We start from the raw sequence: 26,523 nt of genomic DNA, 5'->3' as shown, positions 1-26,523 counted from the left end.
CTACTATATGATATAATAATGTCAAGGTAAATTCCATTTTGAAAAGAGTTCAGAAATAGCTGGGTTACAGAGTACCATTTCTATAAAACTGCATTGTATACTTTTGCTTAGAATAAATATGCTTGCATTCAGTATATTATATATAATCAATACAGATAACTTTGTAACTGTAATAAAACTTTACAGTTACATATCACCAAGAAATAATATATTATAGCCCATGAATTCAAAAACCAAATGCCCTTATGTTTTGTTTGTAGTTACCTACGAAAACTTTTTTTTTTTTTTTTTTTTTTTTTTAGGATTTAAATAAACGGTTATCACTGCCCGCAGATATCAGAATACCTGATGGATATCTTGAAAAGTTTCAGATAAACAGCCCACCGTTTGACCAACCAATGAGCCGAAGATCTCGTAGAGCTTCCTTAGTAAGTTTTTAGTCTCCTATAACCTACACCATTAGATGTGCTTTGTTTGATTTTTTTGGGTATAAACATTATATGTTAATTCTTATATTTAGTTTTTGAATAGCTAAATTTTATTACATTTCCATCTGGATTTTATTGTTTTCCATTCTTAAGGGTTTAAAGATTCGTATTAGAATAGGGTTTAAGCCATGTTCTATTTTATTTTTGGTAAATTTTATTGACATATTTTAGATGTACAGAATATGTATTAGATACATAAATATATATTGACTAGAGGCCCGGTGCATGAATTCATGCACGGGTGGGGTCCCTCCTGGTCGATAGGGGCCCATCGGGGCTGGCTGGCCCAGGGGAGGGACCGCGAGAGGTTGGCCGGTGGGGGGAGGTTGGCTGTGGGAGCACACTGACCACCAGGGGGCAGCTCCTGTGTTGAGCGTCTGCCTCCTGGTGGTCAGTGCACATCATAGGTACCGGGTCGGTTGTCCGATCGTCTGGTTGTAATAGTCGCTTAGGCTTTTATATATATAGGTATGTATTAGATATTCAGAAAAGTGCATAAACCATAATTGTATAGCTCAATGCATTTTTGCTGAGTTAACATACCTATATAACCAGTACCCAGAATGATAAAATTTCAGAAATCCAGAAACCCCCTCCTGCCACCTCTGTGTTTACTTTTGAGACCCACTTCCTCAACTTTAGCCATTATCCCTGCCTTGTAATGCTAAAGATTAATTTTGCCCTTACGTTTTCTACTGTTTTGATTATATTATATTTATAGTATATTTTAATATCTGGAAAGACTTAAAATCCTCATTTGTATGCCTGTACTTATTTATTTTAAAAATGCTTTTTATATTCTTTTTCTGATTATTCTTATTTAGACTTGAACTTAAATTAAAAATATATAAATTATTAAACCATATTTAATTCAAATATGTAAATGTGTATTTATACAAGATTTTTACATATATTATACAACATGTATTCTTTTTGTGGTTGGCTTCTTTGGCTCAGTATATGCTTGTGTTTTATCTAGGTTGTTGCATATAATTATAGTTCATTTGTTCCTATTGTCACATGTTATTCTATTGTGTGAATATATTATACTTTATTCAGTCTCCTGTTGATGGGCACTTACATTTGGGTTGTTTTAGTTTGGGGCTTACCAAACAGAGCATCTATCACCCTTTCTGTAATTGTGTTTTGGTTAACATATGTAAGCATTTCTTTTGGGTGCATATCTAGGAGTGCAATTGTTGGATAAGATTATGTGCATATGTTCAGCTTGCCTAGGTACTGTCAAAACAGTTTCCAAAGTGTTCTTTGGGTATCAGTTTATACTTTCAGTACTTGATAGTTCTAGTTGCTCTCCTTGCCTATTTTTGATATGGTCCCCTTTTAAAAATTTTTTGACTTTCTGATGAGAGTTATCTTGTGGTTTTATTTTTCAATTTTCCATAAACTAAGCTGAACACTTTAAACATTTTTTTCTTTTAATTAGATTTCTGGGAGGGGGGTTTAATTTTTCTTTTTATTAGTTTCAGGTATACAGCTAGTTGAACACTTTATAATGTTTCTTGATGTTTATTGGGCATTTAGATATTCTCTTGTGAATTAACTGCTCAGGTCTGTTGTCTCTTTTCTATTGGGTTTTCTGCCTTTTTCTTACTGATTTATGGGAATTTTTTATACATTCTGTATAAAGGACCTTTGTCAGTTATATGTATTGCAAATATCTTCTAGCATGTAGCAATTGACCCAATACTGTTTATTGAAATTTCAGGCAGTGTCATCTTTGACATAAATTCAGGTGATTGTATATATGAGGATTTCTTCTGGATGGCTGTAGTCCTATAGAAGAGGTACATATAAAGTGCTGAGAGCCCTAGCTGGTTTGGCTCAGTGGATAGAGTGCCAGCCTGCAGACTGAAGGGTCCCAAGTTCAATTTTGGTCAAGGGCACATGCCCAGGTTGCTGCCTGATCCCCAGTAGGGGGCGTGCAGGAAGCAGCCAATCACTGATTCTCTCTCATCATTGATGTTTCTGTCTTCCTCTCCCCTTCCCTTCCTTTCTGAAATCAATAAAAATAAATTTAAAAAGTAATAATAAAGTGCTATGAGACAACAAAATATAGCAAATAAAATGTCCCTGTACATCACAGGCTTACAGAGGAGATAGTGGCTCTAGAAGGATGGGTAGGAATTTGTCAGTTGACAATGGGTAGAAGAGTGTTCTAAGCAGAGGAAACTTCACATATTAAAAAACCTAGTGGTATAGTCTGGCCAGAATGCCTCAGTTGGTTGAGCATAATTTCATTTACCTAAAGGATGCCAGTTCGATTCCCGGTAAGGGCAGGTTTGATCCCCAGTTGGGGCGGGTACAGAAGGCAATCAATCCAAGTTTCTCTCTCACATCGATGTTTCTCTCTCTTTCCCTCTCCCCTCTTTCCCTTCCTCTCTCTAAACATGTCCTCGAGTGAGGATTAAAAAACAAAAAACCCACCATAGGTATAAATGTAGGTATCATCATAACTGATATAAAGGGTAAATGTGGATTAATATTAAAAAATAGGGCTTGAAAAGATAGGCTGGATCCAGTTTGGTCCATTGGGGCTCGTGCAGGAAGTAACCAGTCAATGTGTAAACAACTTTGTCATTTGATTATTGGTTAAAAGTGTTCTTTGGCTATCAATTTTTATCCAAGATGGGTACTTAGAATACATTGGAAGTTATTAAATGTTCAGATTGGGACTAAAAGTATGATTTGATCACCATGTAAATCTTAAAGCTATCATTTTTAAAGCTGTCTTTTTCGGTCTACGTGAAATTAAGGAAAACAGTGCCCTCCAATGAATGTTACAAGTGACTTTAGTTTTTATTGTGATTGGGTGTTCCTACCCACATCTCTTGGTTTTTTATCTGAAGCTAGAGGCCCGGTGCACGAAATTCGTGCACTGGGGAGGGTGTCCCTCAGCCCAGCCTGCACCCTCTTCAATCTTGGACCCCTCGGGGGATGTCCGACTGCAGGTTTAGGCCCGATCCCTGTGGGACATCCCTCTCACAATCCGGGACCACAGGCTCCTAACCACTCACCCGCCTGCCTGATTGCCCCCTAACTACTCCCTTGCCGGCCTGATTGACACCTAACTGCTCCTCTGCTGGCCTGATTGCCCCCAACTACTCTCCCCTGATCACCCCCAAGGCTTTTATTAGTATAGATGGCTTATAGATTTCAGATTAATCATGCCAGCTGTGTTTTGATTTCTATTAATGCATCCCTTTCATTATTCACCTAACTTACAAAAATGTGGTTTCTTTTGAAATATATTAAAAATTTATTCTTTAATAATATAAGTTTATGTATGAAGGAGCCAGTTAGAAATGGAAAGGAGATGGAAAAAGAAAAATATTCTTCACATGTGTTAGAGCTTGTTTCTATGGATAATATACACTTTATCTAAAAAGTATTTTTTTCAAGATAAAATATAAAATTTTAGTTTTGTCTTTCTAAAAGTATAAAACTTTGTTTTGAATATTAGCAATGTATAATAAGTAGACTAGTAAAAATAACATAAATCCTTTGTTTGGGTAGGAATTAAGAAACAAGTCACAGAATTCTTTTCTGTTGGAGAAAGACATAAATAAGGCTTATTGGTTCTTTTATAAATTTACTGGAGGCCCGATGCACGAAATTCGTGCAAGAATAGGCCTTCCTTCCCCTGGCTGCTGGCACCAGCTTCCCAGGCACTCGGGACCCAGACTTCTCTCCGGCCACGGGCAGGCACTCAGGACCCAGGCTTTCCTCGCAGCCCCGGCTTTGTCCAGAAGGATGTCCGAAGGACCAAAAGATGTCTGGTCTAATTAGCATATTAAGCTTTTATTATAGACTAGAGGCCCAGTGCATGAAATTCGTGCACGGGTCGGGGGGTGTCCCTCAGCCCAGCCTGCACTCTCTCCAATCTGGGACCCCTTGAGGGATGTCCGATTGCCCGTTTAGGCCCGATCCCACCTGGATCGGGCCTAACGGGCAGTTGGACATCCCTCTCACAATCCAGGACTGCTAGCTCCCAACCGCTTGCCTGCCTCTGCCTGATTGCCCCTAACTGCTTCTGCCTGCCAGCCTGATCACCCCATAACCACTCCCCTGCCAGCCTGATCAATGCCTAACTGCTCCCTGGCCGGCCCCATTGCCCCTAACTGCCCTCCTCTGCAGGCCTGCCCCCCACAACTGCCCTCGCCTGCAGGCCTGGCCCCCCCAACTGCCCTCCACTGCAGGCCTGGGTCCTCCCCAACTGCCCTCCCCTGCAGTCCTGGTCCCCCCTAACTGCCCTCCACTGCAGGCCTGGTCCCCCCCAACTGCCATCCCCTGCTGGCCTGGTTCCCCCCAACTGCCCTCCCCTGCAGTCCTGGTCCTCCCCAACTGCCCTACCCTGCTGATCTGGTCCACCCCAACTGCCCTCCCCAGCAGGCCTGGGTCCCTCCCCCCCATCTGCCCTCCTCTGCTGGCCTGGTCACCCCCAACTGCCCTCCTCTGCTGGCCTGGTCACCCCTAACTGCCCACAGCTGCCCTCCCCTGTAGGCCATCTTGTAGTGGCCATCTTGTGTTTACATGGGGGTGGCCATCTTGTGTCTTGGAGTGATGGTCAATTTGCATATTACTCTTTTATTAGATAGGATGATTGTCCACCTCAAAAGTACTGTGTGGCTACCCTACTTACTGTCTTTCTCTCGTTAACTCTTCCCTCTCCCTCTAAGCAGACAGTCTCTTCTCCTACTTGATAAGAAAGAAGCCATTATTTCTTGAGTAACAAATGTACAAATCTACCTACATCTGTACTCATTCTATTCTTCCCTTGTTTTAATATTGAGGAATTGATCTCCCTATCCCATCTCCTTAGGAAGCTTAGAATATTTATTATCCCTATACATTCATTTATATTCGGTCTTCCTCTTAGCTGAATACTTCTCATTTTTTTTTTAAATTTGTATTTATTGAAAGTATTACAGATGTCTCCTTTTTTCCCCATTGATCCCCCTCCCCCCTCACACCCTTACCCCAGGCCTTCACCACACTGTTGTCTGTGCCCATGGGTTATGCATATATGCATATAAGTTCTTTGGTTAATCTCTCCCCACCTACCCTTAACCCCCACCTTCCCCCTGACTTTTTTTAAAATAAATTTTAATTTTATAATAGTTTTCAAGTTCACAGAAAAACTTAAAAGATACTATAGCGGGCCTGGCTTGGTGGCTCCGTTGGTTGGAGCATCATCCTGGACACCAAAAGGTTCTGAGTTCAATTCCTGGTCAGAGCACATATCTAGGTTTTGGGTTAAATCCCCAGTCCAGGCACATATGGAAAGCAACTGATCAGTCATTCTCTCTTTCTCTCTCTCTCTCTCTCTCTCTCTCTCCCTCCCTCCCTCCCTCCCTCCCTCCCTCCCTCCCTTCCTCCCTCTTTCCCTCTCTCCCTCTCTCCCTCCTCCCCACCTTCTTCTCTCTCTAAAATAATTTTTTTTAAAAAAGCACATATCCTCAGGTGAGGATTTAAAGAAAAGGAAGGTACTATAACGTTCTCATATACCACATATCCAATTATCCCTACTATTAACATCTTACATTATTTTAGTACATTTGTCACAAATAACGAGCTAACGTTGGCACATTACTGTTAACTAAACCCCACACTTTATTCACATTTTTCTAGTTTTTCACTAAGGTTCTTTTTTTGTCCCAGGATCCCATCTAGGATGCCTCATTACATTTAGTGATCATATCTCATGTTAAAGCACCTCATTACATATAGTCATCATATCTCATATTAAATGTACTACTTATTCGATTGGCGAAGTCCTATATAATTCTCACCCAATAAAGAGGGAATATGCTAATTGACTGCCACACCCTCATAAATATGGCGGCTCCCACAGCCAATAAGGAGGGGATATGCTAATTAACTTCCACACCCTCAAAGATGGTGGCACCCACAGCCACAAGATGGAAGCGCCCAGTCCTCTCAGCCCTGCTGGGGTGGCAGGCATGTGGCACGGCCGGGCCCGCCCCGCGCGCCTGCCTCCGGAGTTCCCTAGTACCCTCAGCTGCCCAGCTACCCAGGGCCGCCCGAGGCGCAGGTAACCAGGGCCGCCCCCTCCCCCGGCCCCCAGTGCATGAATTTTCATGCACCAGGCCTCTAGTGTTTGATAACGAAAGGAATATTAGATTAGTGGGAAAGCCCACCTGCAGGTAGTCAAGTTTCATTTGAGCATTCTTGAATTACAGTGATGACATACCCAGTGGAAGCTTGTGAGACTATGAAGTACAAATTCAATAGACTGAAAATGTTTATATGAACATTTGTCATTGTATTGGAATTATAGGTTATACACATTTTAAGAATCTGTTTCTTCCCAAACAATGAGTGTTGGGTTCCTCATTCATGGCTTTACTGATATAGATAGTATATAGTCCTTTTTGTTTCTAAGAGTAGGTGAGAAAATAGGATGTCAAGTCCTGTTGTCTTTCAGAAAAGGTGTCCCAAATAATGTATATACACTTTTAACAGCTGTTAACTTCATTTTGAAAATGAAATGTATTTTAATAAACATTGCTTTTGAATAATTATTCAAAGTGTGTGTATACATTTTGGGGAGGGACACCTTATATATCATGGGGCATGAAAATGAGGTTCAAAGTCTGCCCAACACTTAATTTAACTTTGGCATATTATTTACAGGATTAAGATAGTGTCATGATGATGGCAATGGCAATTTTTCTAAGACAAAATGATCCAGTAGAATAGAGGTTCTCAATCTCTTTTCAGCCCCCCTCATAACTAAGAACACATTTCTAACGGTAACAGTAATTCTCATGGGAGGAAATTGAGATGTTTGAGAAAAGCTCCCTTTGTGTTTCTGATATGCACATTCACTTTTAGAATGGCAGCTATTGAACTTTTGTACATACTTCATTTGTTTTGAAGTTCAGTTAGAGCCACATTGCCAGCATGTTAGTACATCATTACAATTGGAATACAGTGATTACAGAGCCAAAGTAATCAGAAGTCTCCCATAATGCTCAATGCCACTTAAAAGTTACATTGAATTATAGGAAGGCTATTATAATTTATTTTGGATTTTTTTATGTGTTTACTCTGGTAAGAGCTATCTGACCAGGAATTTGCTTGGAGCTGCCAAAAAGCTAAGTATTCTCTTGGAATAATTAAGTATCAAAAAAAATTATCTTCATTTATTTAGAAAGCAGAATTAAGGGGGCTTTATATTAAAATGCAAAACCTTGTTTGATTCTTTTACCTATTTCTGATTTTATAAAATTTTAAAATTATTCTAAAGTAATCTAAGATGGAACTCATAAAAACAGGAGTCACCCTTGTCTTCTTCACTGTATCCTCAGTGCCTAGCAATGTGCTTGGTGAATGTTGAATAAATGAGCTTTGTCCTCTGTCCTCTGAATAATTTCTGTAGGAGAGCATGTCAACAAGCTAGTCATTATATCAGTTGTTAATCTTGTCATGTTCAGCAGATAAATATGCAAACAAAACTTTCTAAAAATTCCATTTAAAGATTCAGTAAGTAATACTTGGATATAACTTTAAAATCGTAAGGGTTTGAAATTATTAAAATAGGTGGAGAAGTAGGTATGCTTTACTCTGAATTTGTTTCTGACAATTTATTGGTAAACTGCCTTTTGTCTGAATTTTCTGGCTGCCTGTATGGGTGGAATTCAATTATGCTGTTTATTTTATAGATCAATTATTAAAATTTAAATTTAGCTCTATAAGTGATAGTACAGTATTTACTTTTTAAAAGCAGACTTTCAGCATATTTTAATGATCTCACTAAATTTCATCCTTTGAACAGTTACTCTTTGCTGTGTTAATTTTTGATAAACCCCTTACAGTTTACTCCTTATATACTTTATATAACAGTAATATCTATAATATTTTTATCTTATGGTCTTGAATTTGTGGTCTGCGTAACACATCTGCTTAAAACCAAACCTCAGCATTTTGTCATAGCCACCCCTGGACCAAAGTATATTTGATGTTTTAAGAGAGTGCTACTATTTATTCACTTAAGAATGAATAAGAAAATAGTATTCCAACTCCTGATAAGAAAGAGTTCCTAGCTTGCAGTCATATTTTTTCTAGATGCTTCTCATTGTTTTAGATGATGATATTTTTTTCAGGCACATTCATTGTTTTGTTCATACTAGTTTCCATTTATTTTCAATATCGTTTTTAATAAAATATATGACAAGTGTTAAAATTCATATTTGTGAATTTAAGAATCTGAATTCTAGAGATATGTATAAGGAAGTAAACATGTTCTATCAGTTTGTGTGACCTTGGCAATTAGTCTTTTTTAAAAAAATTATTTAAGACTAGAGGCCCGTTGCACAAAGATTTGTGCAATAGGCCTTCCTTCCCCTGGCTGCCAGCACCAGTTTTCCTCCAGCACCCAGGAACCAGGTCCTTCGCTCTGGCCGCCACCTTCTGTCTTCGCTGTGGCTGGAGCCTTCAGACTTCGCTCTAGCTGGAGTGCCGCTCCTGTAGCTCCCTCTGCCCCCGCCCTCCCTCTCTTAGCAGGCATCCTGCACCGCCTGGCCACTCTGCACCTGCATGCGTGCTGCCCAGAGGCCCGGAGCGGCTGGGGGGGCAGGGCCGCCGCCATCTTTGTTGGGTTAATTTGCATACTCCTGATTGGCTGGTGGGCGTCGAGAAGTGACAGTCAATTTGCATATTTCTCTTTTATTAGTGTAGATCATATGTAAATAGGTTGTAAAAATCATACTTAAAATAAAGGTTGTTAAGAATCAGACTTTTATGTACCACGTGTTGTTTGCCACATTTTCCATATTAAAGTTAAAAAACTCCATTTGTATTTGGAAAGTGTTGTCTATTTTACTTTATTATTTTGCATAGTTATTAATAGAAAACAAGGACTTAATATCTCTGAGGCATATACAAGATACACATTGATGGATGGTTTATGATGGTTTCAAAACTTCATTTTTTAGTTAAATTTTTTTGGAAACACTATATTTAGGTCTTTTCATTCAATGATACTTCCTCTGACCAAAGTTTTTATTTATCAAAATAGAATTAAATACTATTGGACATGCAGTTTTCCTCGTGTCTTTTTAACTTTTTATATATCATTGTAAAATAATATATATATATATATATATATATATATATATATATATATATACACACACATACATACATACAGGTAATATGCAAATTAGCTGGGCATCACAACCGGCTCAGGAGGAGCTGCGAGCGCAGATGGACAGGAGGGGACTGCGTGCCGCCTCCACCCCAGCTGACACACACCAGGGGTGGGGCATGCGCTGAGCCACCGAGGCGCAGCTTGGAGCATGCCCCACCCCAGCGGACACACACCAGGGGTGGGGCATGCACTGAGCCACCGAGGCACAGCTTGGAGCACGCCCCACCCCAGTGGACACACACCAGGGGTGGGGGCATGTGCCGAGCTGCCGAGGCGCAGCTCGGAGCGTGCCCTGGTGGGTGGCGGCAGCGGCCGGAGCGAAGCAGCCCCGGTCCCAGATGCCTGGTGGCAGCTGGAACAAAACAGTCTGGGTCCCAGGTGCCTGGCAGTGGCAGGAGCAAAGCAGCCCGGGTCCTGGGTGCCTGGCAGTGGCAGGAGCAAAGCAGCCCGGCTCCTGGTGGGTGGCGGTGGCAGCTGGAGTGAAGCAGCCCGGGTCCTGGTGGGTGGCAGTGGCAGCTGGAGTGAAGCAGCCCGGGTCCTGGGTGCCGGAGGGAAGCTGGTGCTGGCAGCCAGGGGAAGGAAGGCCTGTTCTTGCACAAATCTTTGTGCATTGGGCCTCTAGTATATATATAAAAACAATTCCTTTGATCTGCCTCTGCTACTTTTGGTCCTTCAACTTTAGGCAGTTTATCATATTCAAAGTGTGGTGAGTGATGTTAAAAATCTGCTCATCAGATTTTATTCAACACCTCCAGAAGAAATTGCATATTTGAACCTCCAGAATTTGACTGAAACATACTCTTTAATGATCTAATGTAATTGATACACTTTTTACTGCTGAGATTACATATAAAAGAACATTATGTCCTTTTACTGTCTATTTAAGGATTAAGAAGCCTGTCTTTTTTTACATTATTGTTGTCTTTTTTCATTATCTACAAGGGGTACTAGAAAATAATTTTAAGAAAATTCTTATTTTCTTCTTCTGCTTCTTTTTTCCTATTTTTGTTCCCTTAATACCTAAATTTCCATCTCTGTTTTTTCCTAGATCTTTTGTGTTAGAAACTCTTTGATTTGTTTTTAAATACTGAGTTTCCATTACATATTTCAATGCATTCCATTTATCTCATATTTTGATTCCATACAAAATAGACAAGTTCAAGGTTTAAAAGCAATGAGTTTGAGAACTCACTTTTTAAAGCCTGTTTGGTTTTTTTTGCCAGCTTTGGACTTAAATTGCTTCTTCTGTGTCAGCCATTTCCTGATCCATAATAGGTTGTAACTTGGTTGTCTTTTTCATTATATTTTGGTTGGAAAAACTGAGACAAATAGTATTTTGTTGCTCTAAGGCATTCCTAGGGAACACAAAGATTAGTGAAGGAAAATATATATAGAAAAACTATTTATTTTGTAGTTTTGTTAGAAAAAATTGTGTTTTTATAAAATTCTTTGGTAACTTAAAATCTGTCTTAAAATAGTAGAATGTTAACTAATCTGTATAAAAGATGGGTTTACAATTTTAATTGTGAACTTTGATGTTTTTGAACCTTTGAATATTCTAACAATCAGGTATGTTGCAAAACTTGACAGATATTCAACAATTTAATTATAATCAATTTTTTCTATTCCAAGACACTCTTTAAAGCAGGAGAATTTCAGAAATTGAGGAAGAGATTAATTGAAATTTTAAGAATACTAACTATGTGATTGTTTGCTTTCAGTCAGAAATTGGGTTTGGGAAAATGGAAACCTACATCAAATTGGAGAAGCTTGGAGAGGTAAGTAAATACTTATTTTAAAAATGTAAGACTTATTTTTTTATTGTTTATGACCTAAACTTCTCTATTAGTCTATAGTTTTTTCCAACCTGGAAAAAAAAAATAAGCATTATTGTGTAAAAGTTCTTATCTTGTTCTGAAAAGATGGCAGGATGTTAGAGAGAAAAAATCCTTAAATTCTTGAAATTACCCTATTAGTTTGAGAAAAAAAAATAGTATTTTCTATCACCTTGTAATCTTTATTGAAGCACAAAATATTGAGCTTCCTTGGTAGCAATTTGTTAGTTAGTATCTATTTGTTAGCTCCCTGACAGTCTGCTACCTGTACTGTCATACGGGAATTACATGAGTTCAAACCTGTGAAAAATCAAAATACTATCTTAAAGATACGTGTCACAGAAAGAAATTCTTAGCTAATAAGACCTGGGTTTTGCCAAAACCGGTTTGGCTCAGTGGAAGAGCGTCAGCCTGCAGACTGAAGGGTCCCAGGTTCGATTCCGGTCAAGGGCATGTAACTTGGTTGCGGGCACATCCCCAGTAGAAGGTGTGCAAGAGGCAGCTGATCGATGTTTCTCTCTCATCGATGTTTCTGACTATCTATCACTCTTCCTTCCTCTCTGTAAAAAATCAATAAAATATATTAAAAAAAAAAATAAGACCTGGGTTTTCTTGAACTTGCTGCTACTACTACTAATTTTGAAACGGTCTCCCTCCCAGAGTGAGAGAAGGTAAAGAAAATAAGTTTTAGATAACAGGGAATCCTTGAGACAGTTTGAGAGCTATCCTGGCAATGATAGAAGAAATCTCCTGTAGAATACAATCGTGGTTGTATTTTTTTTTTAATCTTTATTGTTGAAAGTATTACATATGTTCCCTTCCAGCCTGCCCCTGCTCCCAAATATATTTGTTTTTTTAAAGGAGAGTTAATGTTTAAAAATTCTGAAAACCAGTAAAATTTTTGTAATTTAACAATATTAGTTAGAATTTCAATTTTCAGTTAATATGTTCAGTTTCCTCAATCTCCACACACTATTGCAGGTAGAGTACCTTTGATTCTAAAGCTCCTGATCTCCAATTATTAATCTAATGCAAAGTATAAAAAGTAAATTAGATATTCTTACATTTCATAATTTTAGGGCACTCTGTGTTGTAAGTATGGAAGCTGTGCATATGGAACTGAATGTCCTTTTAGGTATTGGAAAGCCAAGGCTAATCATTGTGGAGTTTTCCTTGCAAGGTAGAATTTAACATATGCTTAGAACTTAGAAATTTGGTTAGTGCTCTTTCTGATATATAGGTGGTATAGATATATTCTTTGTGATCTTTTGCTGTGTCTTTCAAAAATATATTTTGTAGGGTACATATGCTACAGTATATAAAGGGAGAAGTAAGTTGACAGAGAATTTGGTGGCATTAAAGGAGATCCGATTGGAACATGAAGAAGGTGCACCCTGCACAGCTATAAGAGAAGGTATAATTTGATCTTTTGTGAGTAAAATGTATTATATCATAGACAAATATTTGACATTGGGAACTGTTATATAATGGCACATTGGGAAAAGCTATAAGTTAGTATATACAGAATGTAAATATATTTCTATCGTGGTACCATTTTTTTTTTTTTTTTCAAAAGAGAGATATCCAGAAAATGGTTGAGGCACTGATAAGCTATATGGAGGTAAAGGTACCTTGTACTTTATATCTAATTAACCCTAGAAATCTTAATCTAACATTTGAGGGGAAAAAACAGACGATAATAAGCAGAGTATTATTATTATATTGGGGACAACTTTAAGTATTAAAAATATCAAACACAGAATCATAAAAGAAAAGAAAAAAATTGACTCTATTAAAATTTCTACTTCGAATCCCCTTGGTGAATTAATGTTTTAAACTTAAGAGAATATTAAACATAATTTATGTTAAACATACTTCAGGTTATTATAAAGACAGGCTACCATAGACCAATAATTAACTTTCTTTTCTGTTTTGCAGTTTCACTGTTAAAGGATCTAAAACATGCAAATATAGTTACCTTACATGACATTGTTCACACAGATAAATCTTTGACTCTGGTCTTTGAATATCTGGTAAGCATTTAAAATTCCGTATTTACTTTTGCTTTTTTGTTGGATATTTTTTAGGGTATTTTTTCCATTGATTTTTAGAGCATAAGAGAGGGTGGGAGGTGGAGAGAGATAGAGAGAAACACTGATTTGAGAGAGACATATCAATTGGTTGCTCCTGCATGCTCCCTGACCGAGCCTGGGATAAACTTGCAGTTCTTCAGTGCGCAGATTGACACTAACTACTGAGCACACCGGGCAGGTCTACTTTTGCTTTAATAAAACATAGCAAATTGGGTTTTCTAACAGGCCCAGAGACATTTTTACTTAGTTATTGGTATTTAATTAAATTATGTGGTACATTCAATATCTTTCCTCGGTATCACATAGTAAAGTGCTATATTTTTTCAGGATAAAGACCTAAAACAGTACATGGATGATTGTGGAAACATCATGAGTATGCACAATGTAAAGGTATGTTTTAATGTGTAATTTTAAATTTTGTTTAAAGCAGAGACTAACCCTAAGCATAGACAAACTACATTACTTCATGAAATATACTATCTTGATAACTATTCTGCTTCAGAATGATCTGTTTGGCATTTTAAAGAGGTTATTGTCCTGTAAATAATTTACTCAAAACTTTTATTAATTACACTACACTATTTCTTAAAATCAGACTTTTTTGTAGAACCTGCTTTGTTTTAAAAATCTTACCACTTTTGACATTTATTTTCACATAACTCTGATTCTCTTAGATACAGAGTATATTTACACATGTAATCTGCTTTAAAAACAAAATAAAACCAAAAGCCTATTACATAAAAATTCAAATATTTAAAATAAATACAAATGATTAGTTCATTCTGTGAAAGGCCTTCTTTAAATGGCAAACTTCCCTAATATATTTAAAGTGGTACTTAATTATAAAACACAACTAATATTCAAGTTACTAATCTAGTAAGGCCAGGAACATGCACAAGTATTATGAATAGTAGGTTGGAAATACCACTCTATTGTCAGGAGGAAAAGTGAGATAATTATTATGTTTTCTTACCTGTATATCTAAAGATGCAAGTAATGCCAGAAAAGTTTGGCATAATAATCACTGTCAGCTGAAACCCAAAAGTAAGGGGAAAGTAAAATCAAGTAAAAACATTTGATACAGTTGTGTCCTTACAGTAGGTTTCTTCGACCAGAATGGTATACTCCAAATTTAGCAAAGATTTACTTATCCAAACTTAGTGGGCAATTTGTGAGAAAGTATTCTGGAAATAGGCTGTCTTGGCTGTGGGTTTGAGACTGTTCCAATTCTGTAGATACTAACTTTAAACTTACATTTTTTTAAAAATTTTAATTTTGATAGATATAAAGGAGAATCAGTTTCTTCTACTAAAATACAATTCAGAATATATTGGATACCACATTGCTAAAAATTTTAGAATAGGGCTTTAAGTGTATTTCCATATACATTCTCTGAGAATTATTTTAATCATATTTTACATTTTATTTTGCACATTGTTGTGAATCTCATTTACATATATTTCTCTTTGTGGTTTTTTATTTGTTTATTTCCTGCTTTCATATTAGCAATAATTTGGAAAGAAAATAAGTCCTTAGTTATAATTTGACAAAGAGTTGAGAAGTTTGTATCTTTTAAGGAAGTTATACATGTCTGGCTTAAAGTATTTCGTTTGTTTAAATAGCAAATTTAACTTTGTACTTTTATTTTTCCAAACTTAAAAAGTAACAGGAATATATGGAAAGAGTAATTTAAAAAATATATATATATAGTGTAGAAATTCTGCTACTTAGAATTTCTTTAGGCCTATTGTTCACCTGCTTTGGCTTATTCTCAGAGTTCTAATGTAGCAATTTTCAACCCGCGTACCACAAGAATTTTTAAAACATGCAGTACCTCACTGTTTAGTTAGGGGCACTGACCTCTTTTCCCTTAGGTTATCAAATAAAAAAATGACAACAGGCAACACAATAATCTCCATTTGGTGTGAATGAATCAAACTTTTTTGTCAGATCAGCCCCAAATATATTTTTTGGTGTGCCTCAGAATTTTAGTAATTTATGTGTGCCATGAGATGAAAAAGGTTGAAAATCGCTGTTCTAATGCTTTATTTTTCACCTGCAAGTAAACAAAGGATATACTCTTCAGTCCTCTACTTCAGGCTCTTTTTTTGTCAATCCCAAAGAGTCAAAAACCCTCTGTGTTTCACATCCCTTTTTCCACCAAAATCAACACAAAAGGTCTACATTAGCCTTAGGAATTGCTTCTTTCAAAGATTCATTTAGAGCTCTACAGTGCTAATTCCCTGTTCTGAATCATAGCAGATTTTGAAGGCTGAGTAGGAGGTGCCGAAAGTAAAATACCCAGGAGGTAGATGATAGAAGCTGGTTTAGGTTATTTTTATAGCACGTAATTTGCCAGAGCTGTGTGAGGCACCATTCTTTTTGACATCTCAGAGTTTTCATAAAACCACCAATTCTAGTATCTTTAAAAGACAATGTCCCAGGTCAGGTTTTCTTTTTTTTTTTTGGCAGAGTGGGTGGTGAGGATAGAGTTTGGTTGTTTGTTTTGCCAGAATTTCATAATTAAATGTAAGCCTCGGTAGGCCTGTAAGTTCATGAGGATATGTGCTGTTTTTTAAAAAGTTTATTTTTTTTTAATGATTTTAAAAACAGGAAGCGGGGGGGGGGGGAGAGAGAGAGAGAGAGAAAGAGGGGGGAGAGGGAGAGAAAGAGAAAGAGAAAGAGAAACATGGATGTTTGAGAAAGAGACATTAGTTGGTTGCTTCCTTCTTACTCCCGAACCAGAGATCTAACCCACAACCTGGGTATGTGCCCTGACCAGGAATCAAACCTGCCACCTTTTGGTGTATGGGATGATGCTCCAACCAACTGAGCCACACTGGCAGGCAGGGCAAGGATATGTTTATTTTAAACTAGAGGCCTGGTGCACTAAATTCGTGCACTGGGTGGGGGGAGACCTCAGCCCGGCATGTGCCCTCCCACAGTCCGGGAGCCCTCAGGGGATGTCCGCCAGCCGGACATCCCTCTCACAGTCCAAGACCCCTCATTCTTTACCGCCTGCCTGCTCGCTGCTCCTTACCACAAGGCTTGCTGCTCCTTAGTGCTGCTGCGGAGGCAGGAGAGGCTCCCGCCACCGCCACTACGCTCGCCAGCCGTGAGCCTGGCTTCTGGCTGAGCGGCGCTCCCCCTGTGGGAGTGCACTGACCATCAGGGGGCAGTTACTGCATTGAGTGTCTGCCTTCTGGTGGTCAGTGTGCGTCATAGCAATCGGTCGTTCTGCTGTTCAGTTGATTTGCATATTAGGCTTTTATTATATAGGATCATTTTCTATTATAAGCAACCATTACTAAGACAAAGTTTCATTTCACTTTTTGAAACTTTGCTATTTTTATTTATTTGCATAGATACTGTCAGACTAAAAACATAGATTGATGTTTCAAATAGAAAACAACTATATAAGGAAAAGGTTTTATACTTTAGGGTATGGTTCCTTTTTATTTTTTTACTATTCTAAGCTAGTTGCTTTTCTCTTTATCATAACTTACACTTATACCAAAGTCTTTCTCATTATCTGTAAGACTAATTTCTATTTGTTTGTTTCTGTAGCTGTTTTTATACCAAATTCTACGTGGTTTGGCATATTGCCACAGAAGGAAAGTGTTGCACCGAGACTTGAAACCACAGAACCTCCTCATTAATGAAAAAGGAGAACTAAAGCTAGCTGATTTTGGTATGGAATGTATGAGATATTTATAAATAGTTCTAGGTGGTTAGAACAACCATTGATACTGTGTAATTGCTTTTATATGGGTGTGGAAATTTTCTGTATAGCCCACAGAATAAGATATTTGACAAAAACTTTGGTAGGTAAGTTATATTAGTAAATGCTAAAAGGCACCATTCTCGGGTGTGGTCCATAGACCCCTAAGGCCCTTTTTGAGGGTCTCCAAAAGTCTAATATGTTATCAAATTTATACTGAATATTATTTGCCTTTTTTACTGTGTTAATATTTGTATTGATAATCCAAAAGCAATAAGGGGTAATGTTACTAGTGCCTTAGTATAAATCAAGGCAGTGACACCAAACTGTACTTACCTGGTGGTAGTCATTGTATTCTTTTAGTAACAAATTAAAAATGCACTGTTATTAAGTGGTGAATTTTTCTAGAAATTTCTATACTTATTTAACACTTTTACCATTTGTTTGAAAGGTAGGTTGCTATTTGTATTTCCTTCCTTAAAACGGAAATGGTCATGTGTTTGAACAAGAAAGTGCAAGTTATTTGCATAGGTTTATATACATTACACAATCTCCTACACATAGTTTATTTTCCTTATAATTGTTATTACCCCCTCAGACTCTCCCCTTTTTTTTGCCAAGCTGCATTCACTGTTCTTTATTCCATTATCCCAAAATGAATGGCAGTGATAGAGAAATCCAGCTTGTTGCCTATTAGAAATTCAATACAAGAATGGCAAGAGCCATCAAAAATTTACCTTTGGGAATTTGAGGTTGGTGGGAGGAATACTATCAATGCTTGAAAATTTGCTTCTAACTTCTACAAAGCAAGCCAAGCAAATCTTATCTTCCACAAGCCAACAAGAAATTCTGATTGTTCTATAAGATAGTATAATCAATTTTGTGTTTTGCTTTTAGTTATATATTATTGATTGCATTAGTAGTACATATGTGTTGCACTGAAACTTGAAACCACAGACCTCATTAATGAAAAAGGAAAACCAATATTTTTTTTATTGGTTGCAAGTAGGGGAGGGTCAGGTAACTTTGAGTATTTTACTGTAAATTGTTTTTGATCCCTGTGAAAATTCTACTCCTCTTACTGTAATCAGTGAAATTCAGGTTTAGTAAGTACTACTATAGAAATTTTCATCTCTAATAGAAAATGGCTTATATAATAATACTGTATCACATTTAAATACTTCGATTTGGAAGAGATTATTATTTAATTTCATGCCAGTGCTGAAATTCAGATTGTGAACCAGGACGCTGTGTGAACAAGCACCCTAGTTCAGAATTCTCTCAGGAGTAGGAGAGTAAGGTACTGAGGAAACTATAACTGGCAATTGTTTTGATGCCATAGGTTATAGGATAAGTCAACTTGTGGCCCTGTCCTTTGCCCCCATATAACCACTATTCATATCAGGAAGAGCGATCAAAAAGCTGCTCTCATCTTGCTAATTACCAAAATTGGTAAGAAAATAATTTGTTGAATTTATTTTTCCAAGTTAGGGCGGTAGAATAAAACTTGTAATTAAATGAAATATTGTCATCATTGTTCTAGTTACACCCTTTAGCCATCAAACAAAAATAGTATGAATGCTACCTATTATTTTAAATTCTGGTTTCATTGGAGTGACTTAATTCAGTTTATTTAAAGTATTAAATTATCCTTTTATAACATTTAAAAGATGTAATATTTTAATCAGATACATGTTATATATAACAGAAATCACAGCCTAAAGTAATTATTCCTTGTTTGAAATAAACTACATATTAAAATAAATTTATATTTCTTCAGAAATCTTTTAAAGTTGCTCCTTCAGAATTTCAAGGCTTAGAGGTAGTAAAAATAACTCTCTTATGCCAGTGGCTCAAGAGGGAAAGTTGTGAACTCTCACCCTTATTTCTGGATAATCAGTGAATTCCATATTAAATTGGCAAAGGAATGGTATGTGTTTTATATCATTTACAACAATTAATAATACCCTTTAAAGGCAGTGAGGTTTGTCTTATTTTAAAATTATCCATATTACTTAAAATTTAAAAAGAGTACAGAAAAGCAGTGTAATTTATTCTAAGGAACTTTCTCTAGATTTTTGCAAGAAAATTGTCAATAAAACTCTACAGGATGGTGTCAGATGGGTACTAGACTTATCAGGGTGATCACTTCGTAAGTTATATAAATGTCTAATCAGTATGTTGTACACATGAAACTAATGTATGTCAACTGTAATTAAAAAGTAATTATTTAAAAAAGTAGGTTTAGAGATGAAAAAAGGTTTGAGACCAAGAGCTTCTCTCTGTTTTTGATAAAAATTGGTGTAGCAAATGAAAGTTGGAATCAGGTTTAAAGCTGACAAAAGCCTATAGCTGTAAGAAATAAAATTGTTCATCTCAATGTCATTGTCCATTTTGCATTAATTTAAGTTTAGCTAGGAAATAATTTTGGCATGATTCATGGATAACAGGAAAATATCTTAAGAGTAAACATAATACCTGATTGTGAGATAATTATTATTTAATTTAATTGCATAAGGATTTGCTGACCTTACACCATGCGCACTTAAAAAAAATCATAAGACTAATTTTGTTAAGCTTTAAAAAGCTACGGAGTAGCCACCTCAGTCATCCTAGTGATTGGAGTCATGGTGATGGCATGGGCTGGGAAATTCATTATAGTTATTTCTTTATTTCTTTCCCTATGAAGGACTAGCCAGAGCCAAGTCAGTTCCCACAAAGACCTACTCAAATGAAGTTGTCACACTATGGTACCGGCCACCTGATGTGCTTCTCGGTTCCTCAGAGTACTCAACACAGATTGACATGTGGTAAATATATGTGGATGTTATTGCTATTTATAATTTTGAAAGAATGTAGCCATAAATACAGGGCATACTGATAGGTATTTGACTTTTAAGGAGATATTATTTTTAAAGAGCCATGAGATAAGCAGTGACTAAGATTTCTGGCACGTAAGATCACCTAGGTTTAAATACAATTCTACCACTTATAACTGTATAATAACCTTATTCAGATTATAGACCTGTGCCTTACTTTCCTCATTTAAGGAAAGGAAATGGTAACAATAATGACTTTAAATGATTGTTCTGTGCATAATATTAAGGCCAAATGAGCTAATACACACAAGGCACTTAGAAGAGTGGTACATAGTAATTTAAAACAAAATTACTGTTTTTATTGTCATTTAATAGTCACCAAAATCTATTTGCTTTAATGTAATCTAAAAATAATAAAATATTATAGCCATCTTCCTCACACACTACTTTGATCATGACACTCCTTCACTTAAACACCTTTGCTCCTTCCCTATGCATTACCTTTAGAATAAGGCACAGTTCTTCATCTGGTACCTAATAATAGTCTCCATAAAATGTCTCTAAGCTACCTTTTCCAACTTACTTCAGAGGATCCCTTTACACAGATGTTCCCTTTTAGCTAAATGGGCTACTCATTATATCTCAAACATAACCTGGGCTTTCCCGCTTTTGCTGTGCTCACACCAATCCATCCATCTGGAATGCCTGCTCTTTCTCTAATGGGTCTGTACCTAGGAACTTTCAAAATACAATTTTTCATAAATCCTTCTTGAATACAACCTTGCCTTCGGTGGCAATTTTTTCCTCTGAAATGCAGTTGCATTTCATTGCCTGTAGCCTTCATGTAGTGATAAATCATATAATTCCTTCTGTTGTCCTGGGTTGAACAATTATATAATTTTGTTTTGTATAACATTTTTTTAAACTTACTTTCTAAATTGTGGTAAATAAAATTTACCATTTTAATCCATTTTAAATACACAGTTCTCTGTGATTAAGGACATTCACATTGTTACCACCATCCATTTCCAGAACTTTTTTCATGTTGCAAAACTGAAACACTGTACCCATTAAACATCTCCCTATATCCTCCTCCCACTGTACTCTTTATATCCTCCTCCCTTCGGCCCCTGGCAACCATCATTCCACTTTCTGTCTCTGAATTTGACTCTTCTAAGTACTTCATATCAGTGGAATTATACAGTCCTTTTGTGACTGACCTATTTCACTCAGCATCAGTGTCTTCAAAATTCACCCACATTGTAAATATTTGACTTTTAAGACTAAATAATCATTGCATAGGTGTGCAACATTTTATTTATCCATTCATCTGTCAGTGGACACTGGCATTGTTTTCTCCTTTTGGCTATTGTGAATAATGTTGCTATGGACATGGGTGTACAACTATCTCTTTGAGGCTTGCTTTCAGTTCTTTTGGGCATATACTTAGGAGTGGAATTGCTGGATCATATGGTAATTAATTCTGTTTCAAAAGTTTCTGAGGAACTATCATATTTTTTTCTATTATGGTGCCATCATTTTCTTATATAACATCTACATTATAAAAGGCCAGTGTCCCTTAATGACCTCAACGACCAGACTGATGACCGGTCACCATGAGTTGCATTGAGCACTTCTTGGTCCCTCCCCAGCCCCCCACCGGCTCGCAGCCGCTTGCACTCCCAGCAGCAGGGTGGGGTGGCTCACGGCTCCCGGCGCAGAAAATTCAAACCAAGGGGGTAGGACTGAGGCAGCGGATCAGATTTTAAAATAACTGCTTTTGTGACACAAATGTGGAGCTTGAAAAGCAGTCCAGGCTAGGCAGTGTCTCTCACTAGAGTGATCACCATGTGTTCCTCCTCCAGCTTGCCCAATGTCCTCAGTGCTGACTGGAGGTACTGCTGCGAAAAGTTGGGTGACTCATGGCTTCCAGTGGTGGGGCGGAGCGGCTCGCGGCTCTAGGTGGCAGTTCACCCCTCCTTCGCAATGTCCCACCCAGCAGCCTCCCTCTTCCAGCCCCCAACACCCTCCGAAACCCTGGGAAGAAGTGCCCGCCCGCCCAGCGGACCCTCGCCCCAGGCTCCCCACCCTCGTGAGCCCGCACCTGACCTCGCCAGTGGCTGCGGCTCCCCTCAGCCATCAGCCCGCCGGCCCCCGTGAGGAGAGGAGAGGAGGAGGGAAGCTGTTGGTACGACTCTGTTGGGTTCAGCTGGCCTGCCCGAAAGCTCTTCCTGTGTGCCTCCCTGCCCCGCCTCTGCCCGCAGGACCCCGCCCCTGACACGCATTTGTCAGCGTTGCTGCCATCTTGGCTGCAACCTGGCTGACTGCCAAGACCTAAGGCAGTAGACGCCCCGCGGTTGCCATGACAAAGAGGTTATGGAGGGTCAAGACACTGCCTCTGGTTGAAGCAGGTGCTGTGGGAGCAAAGGGACCAAAAAAAAAAAAATGGTTATGTCCAATAGCCATCTAACGCCACACGTGGTGTGCGAATTAGTCATTGTTAGAACCGAATTTATTACTGGTGTGCCCCATTTTAAGCAGACCCCCCAAATAGACTTACCATGTTGATAATTCACTTTACTACAGAAAGAATGCACAAAGATTCTTGAAATAAAATATTTTGCACCTCATAGTATGAAATGTTTAAACATCATTAAAAATAGTCTCTATGAGTAAAGGGAGTTGATATTAGCAAAATCTAATATACCCAATTCAAAATGTCATTCAGAAATGCATCTACTATGTAAAATCTAAGTATGGTATGTAGCGTTTGGAAAAAGCAACTTGACTCTGCTCTACCTGCTCATCCCCTCAGCCTTATGCTTTGCACAAAAGTCTCAATAAAGAGGTGGAGCAGAAAGAAAAGTAATGCCTCATGGCACTGAAATTTATCAGTTTCTTCAACAATATTTATAAAAATTGTATAACTTTGTGACTGGCAAGTGCAGCAGTGATGGCAGGAGCCTCTCCCGCCTCCATAGCAGAGCTAAGGATATCTGACTGCTGGCTTAGGCCTGCTCCCCTGAGGACATCCCCTGAGGGCTCCAGGACTGCGAGAGGACACAGGCTGGGCTGAGGGACCCCAGCCGTATGCACATTGGGGGCGACCAGGCCGGCAGGGGAGGGCCGTTAGGGGCGACCAGTCAGGCAGGCAGAGGTCATTAGGGGTGATCAGGCAGGGAGGGGAGCGGTTAGGGGCATTAGGCAGGCAGGTGAGTGGTTAGGAGCCAGTGGTCCTGGATTGCAAGAGGGATGTTCCCCGAGGGGTCCCAGATTGGAGAGGGTGCAGGCCGGGCTGAGGGACCCCCCCCCCCCATTTTGTGCACTGGTCCTCTAGTTTTAATATATAAAATTAAATGTTATATACAATTTTAGATTGTGATTCTCCTTAAATGGGAGGGCTGTAGTCACACAAATTGTAGACGAGAGTATCTATTCACTTAGCCTCCATCCATTTCTCTTCCTTCTCTTACACACACACACACACACACACACACACACACACACACACACACACGAACACTCGAACACTCTGTCCTGCACCTACCTGTTCTATCTCTGCTTTCTGCATAAAAACATCTTGAGTCATTTGCTTCTCCCTACCCCTGCTACCCACTACCTAACACATAGTAAGCATTAAGTCACTCTTAGCTATTGTTACTGTTACTCTTCAAGTATCATGCAGAGGGTAGCTGGATATTTGATGTGTGAAAAATGGATATAGCAATATGGAAATTGAGACAAATAGGATAAATGTTAATATCTCTGCAGGAGGTTTTCTAAAAGCAGACTATTACAAAATTCTTCAGAGAGGCCATCTTAAGGAAAAGATTGTGTGTCATAATATGTAAATGGTTTACTCATCATTTTTTATGATATATTTTAAAGGGGTGTTGGTTGCATTTTCTTTGAAATGGCTTCTGGAAGACCTCTATTTCCAGGATCAACTGTGGAAGATGAACTGCACTTAATTTTCCGACTGCTAGGTAACAAGAAATCTTTTAAAGACTGTATTTAAAAATTTGATACTTGAGACTAACATAAAGAGCTATTTGTTTTATGAATTATAAATTAAATAATTATGATAAATAAAAATCCTTCTAGGTAAATTTTTATTTACTGAGTTCCACCTTTGTGAAAGAACAGAGAAGAGAAATATTATTGAAAATTGACCTTTATCATATTACTAGGAAATATTTCTAGCTTAGGTGTCTATTAGGCATCATCATTTTTATGGCATCATTGCATATTCCTAAAAAAGTCCATATGTTTACTATTTCTGTCATTTCTGTTTCAGTTTGAAGTCAGATCATCTACTAAATATAAATTGTTCTTTAAAACACTTTCTTAGCTCTGCCTGCTTATACATATTTGCATATATATAAATTTTTACATATTTAAATAATTTTTTACATATTTATATGTATATAATTTTTTTTAACTTAGGGACTCCATCTCAGGAAACTTGGCCAGGTGTTTCTTCAAATGATGAATTCAAGAACTACAACTTCCCAAAATATAAACCACAGCCTCTAATTAACCATGCACCCAGGTATTTTTTTTATCTTCTCTAAGTAAAAGGGGGACTATGTACTTGATTCTTTTTACTCTCATGAAGCATTATCCACAGTAAGGTTCCAATATTTAGTACACATACACAATTCTTAAATATTTTAGTAACTAATTTAATTGAGCCTTCCTTCCTGTGTCAGATTAATTTTATAATTCAGTGACCAAGCATCACCAAGTTATGTGCCCACAGAATTCAGCTGTATACAAAGTGAATATAGAATGTATGTATTAGAATTCTAGACTTTATATAGATGTTCCCTTTACCAGAAAGAAGACAGTAATTAATGCCTATTCAGTGCCATGATGAAATTTCTGCTTCGCTTTCTACAGAATTAGTCTTTACTTTTTTGTTTGTTTGGTTGGTTGGTTAATTTTCATCTAAGAGTATTTTTTCCATTGATTTTTAGAGAAAGTGGAAGGGAGAGGGAGAGACACAGAGAAACAGCGATGTGAGAGAGGGACATCGATTAGTTGCCTCCTGCACACGCCCTGACCGGGACTGGGAATCGAGCCTGCAACCAGGGTATTTGTATGCCCTTGACCAAAATTGAGCCTGAGACCTTTCAGTCCGTGGGCCAATGCTCTAACCACTTAGCAAACCTGGCTAGGGCTATATTTTTTTAAAAACCTAAGATAGTGTTATAAGTAAAATCTTGACACTGACAAAAGGTGACTCAGTAGTATTTTGGTCAAAGTTAATCACATAATAATTTGTATTTGAAGAATATGAACTCTGACCTTTCATATCCTCAATTTGGCCATTCAATTAGTTTCTTCTGAGACCTACCCCCAGACCCCCCACCTGACTCCTAGTAAAATTTGACTTGCAGAATGCATTACATTTTAGTAAGTAACAGAATAATGTCTTTGACTGTATTTTTCCATCTTTCCTTAAAAAATATAAAAAGGGCACCAAGGTACCAAATAAGGCCAATGTCTGTTTTACTCAAATGCTATTCACATTGCTCACAGCATAAAACATTTGATCTAGTTTCATTTATTCTGCGGCTATGGAAGAATAGCAATACAGTTCTGATACCAAAAATATCTTTAAATTGTTTATGTGAGTTGATGTTCTTATTGTTACTGTAGCAACTAATAACATTCTAAGTATTCCTGCTTAGGAAGAATCATATTATGTGCTGGACTTTGTGTGTGTGTCTTTTCCAAGTAGCATAAATCCTATTTTTGGTTATGTGTCTATTGCTTGCTATTGTCCAGTGTAGAAGGTTAAAGCTCTTCCTTAAAGCAGATTCTCCATGATCTTAGCACTGAGTTTGTCTGTGTCCAAGGAGCTCTATGTATTTGTCAGAATGGCAAACTACAGAGGATTGAGAGTCTGGCGAAATGTCTAGGCCACAGCATCCACAATACTCACTAGGAGCCCTCAGGTGGGAAAATATTCTTTATCCATAACTGTGCTTTTGCAAGTGAAAGGCAGCAAGAGAGAACTTGTGATTTCTGATCAGGAGATTATCCCATTAAGAAACCCCTAAATCCTCTACTCCCTATTATATTAAATTCATCGCTATAATTATGTATCTTTATCAACTGCATCATTCATTGGCTTTGTAGCCCTGTAAATTAAGTTTTATGAAGTTACTGAGACATATTTAAATTGCACTTTATAGCTCCTAGTACTCCATGCTCAGCAGACTACCTGTTTGTCTTGACCACAGTGATAAATAGTGGGGTCACTTTTCTCCTTGTTTTCACCTATATAATAGGAAAATGATGCTTTTGTACTCTTGCCTTCAGTGGAACACTGAAAATTGATGCAATTTACTTAAGCTTTCTTGATA

General features: G+C 37.8%; 1 protein-coding gene across 1 annotated transcript in view; it reads left to right on the top strand.

Moving 5' to 3' along the window:
* CDK17 (cyclin dependent kinase 17) overlaps positions 1-26,523 on the top strand; it is an 81,389-nt gene that overhangs the window by 48,889 nt on the left and 5,977 nt on the right. Inside the window, exons 5-13 of the mRNA XM_080661760.1 lie at positions 303-428; positions 11,403-11,459; positions 12,816-12,930; positions 13,455-13,549; positions 13,937-13,999; positions 17,177-17,300; positions 20,020-20,140; positions 24,038-24,135; positions 24,596-24,701. Of these exons, the coding sequence (XP_080517886.1) occupies positions 303-428; positions 11,403-11,459; positions 12,816-12,930; positions 13,455-13,549; positions 13,937-13,999; positions 17,177-17,300; positions 20,020-20,140; positions 24,038-24,135; positions 24,596-24,701 (905 nt within the window). The remainder of the gene's footprint in view (positions 1-302; positions 429-11,402; positions 11,460-12,815; positions 12,931-13,454; positions 13,550-13,936; positions 14,000-17,176; positions 17,301-20,019; positions 20,141-24,037; positions 24,136-24,595; positions 24,702-26,523) is intronic.

Source organism: Plecotus auritus (assembly GCF_963455305.1).
Source record: "Plecotus auritus genome assembly, chromosome: 3".
In the NCBI taxonomy this organism is placed as follows: Eukaryota; Metazoa; Chordata; class Mammalia; order Chiroptera; family Vespertilionidae; genus Plecotus; species Plecotus auritus.
This window is presented reverse-complemented; position numbering and strand designations above follow the sequence as displayed.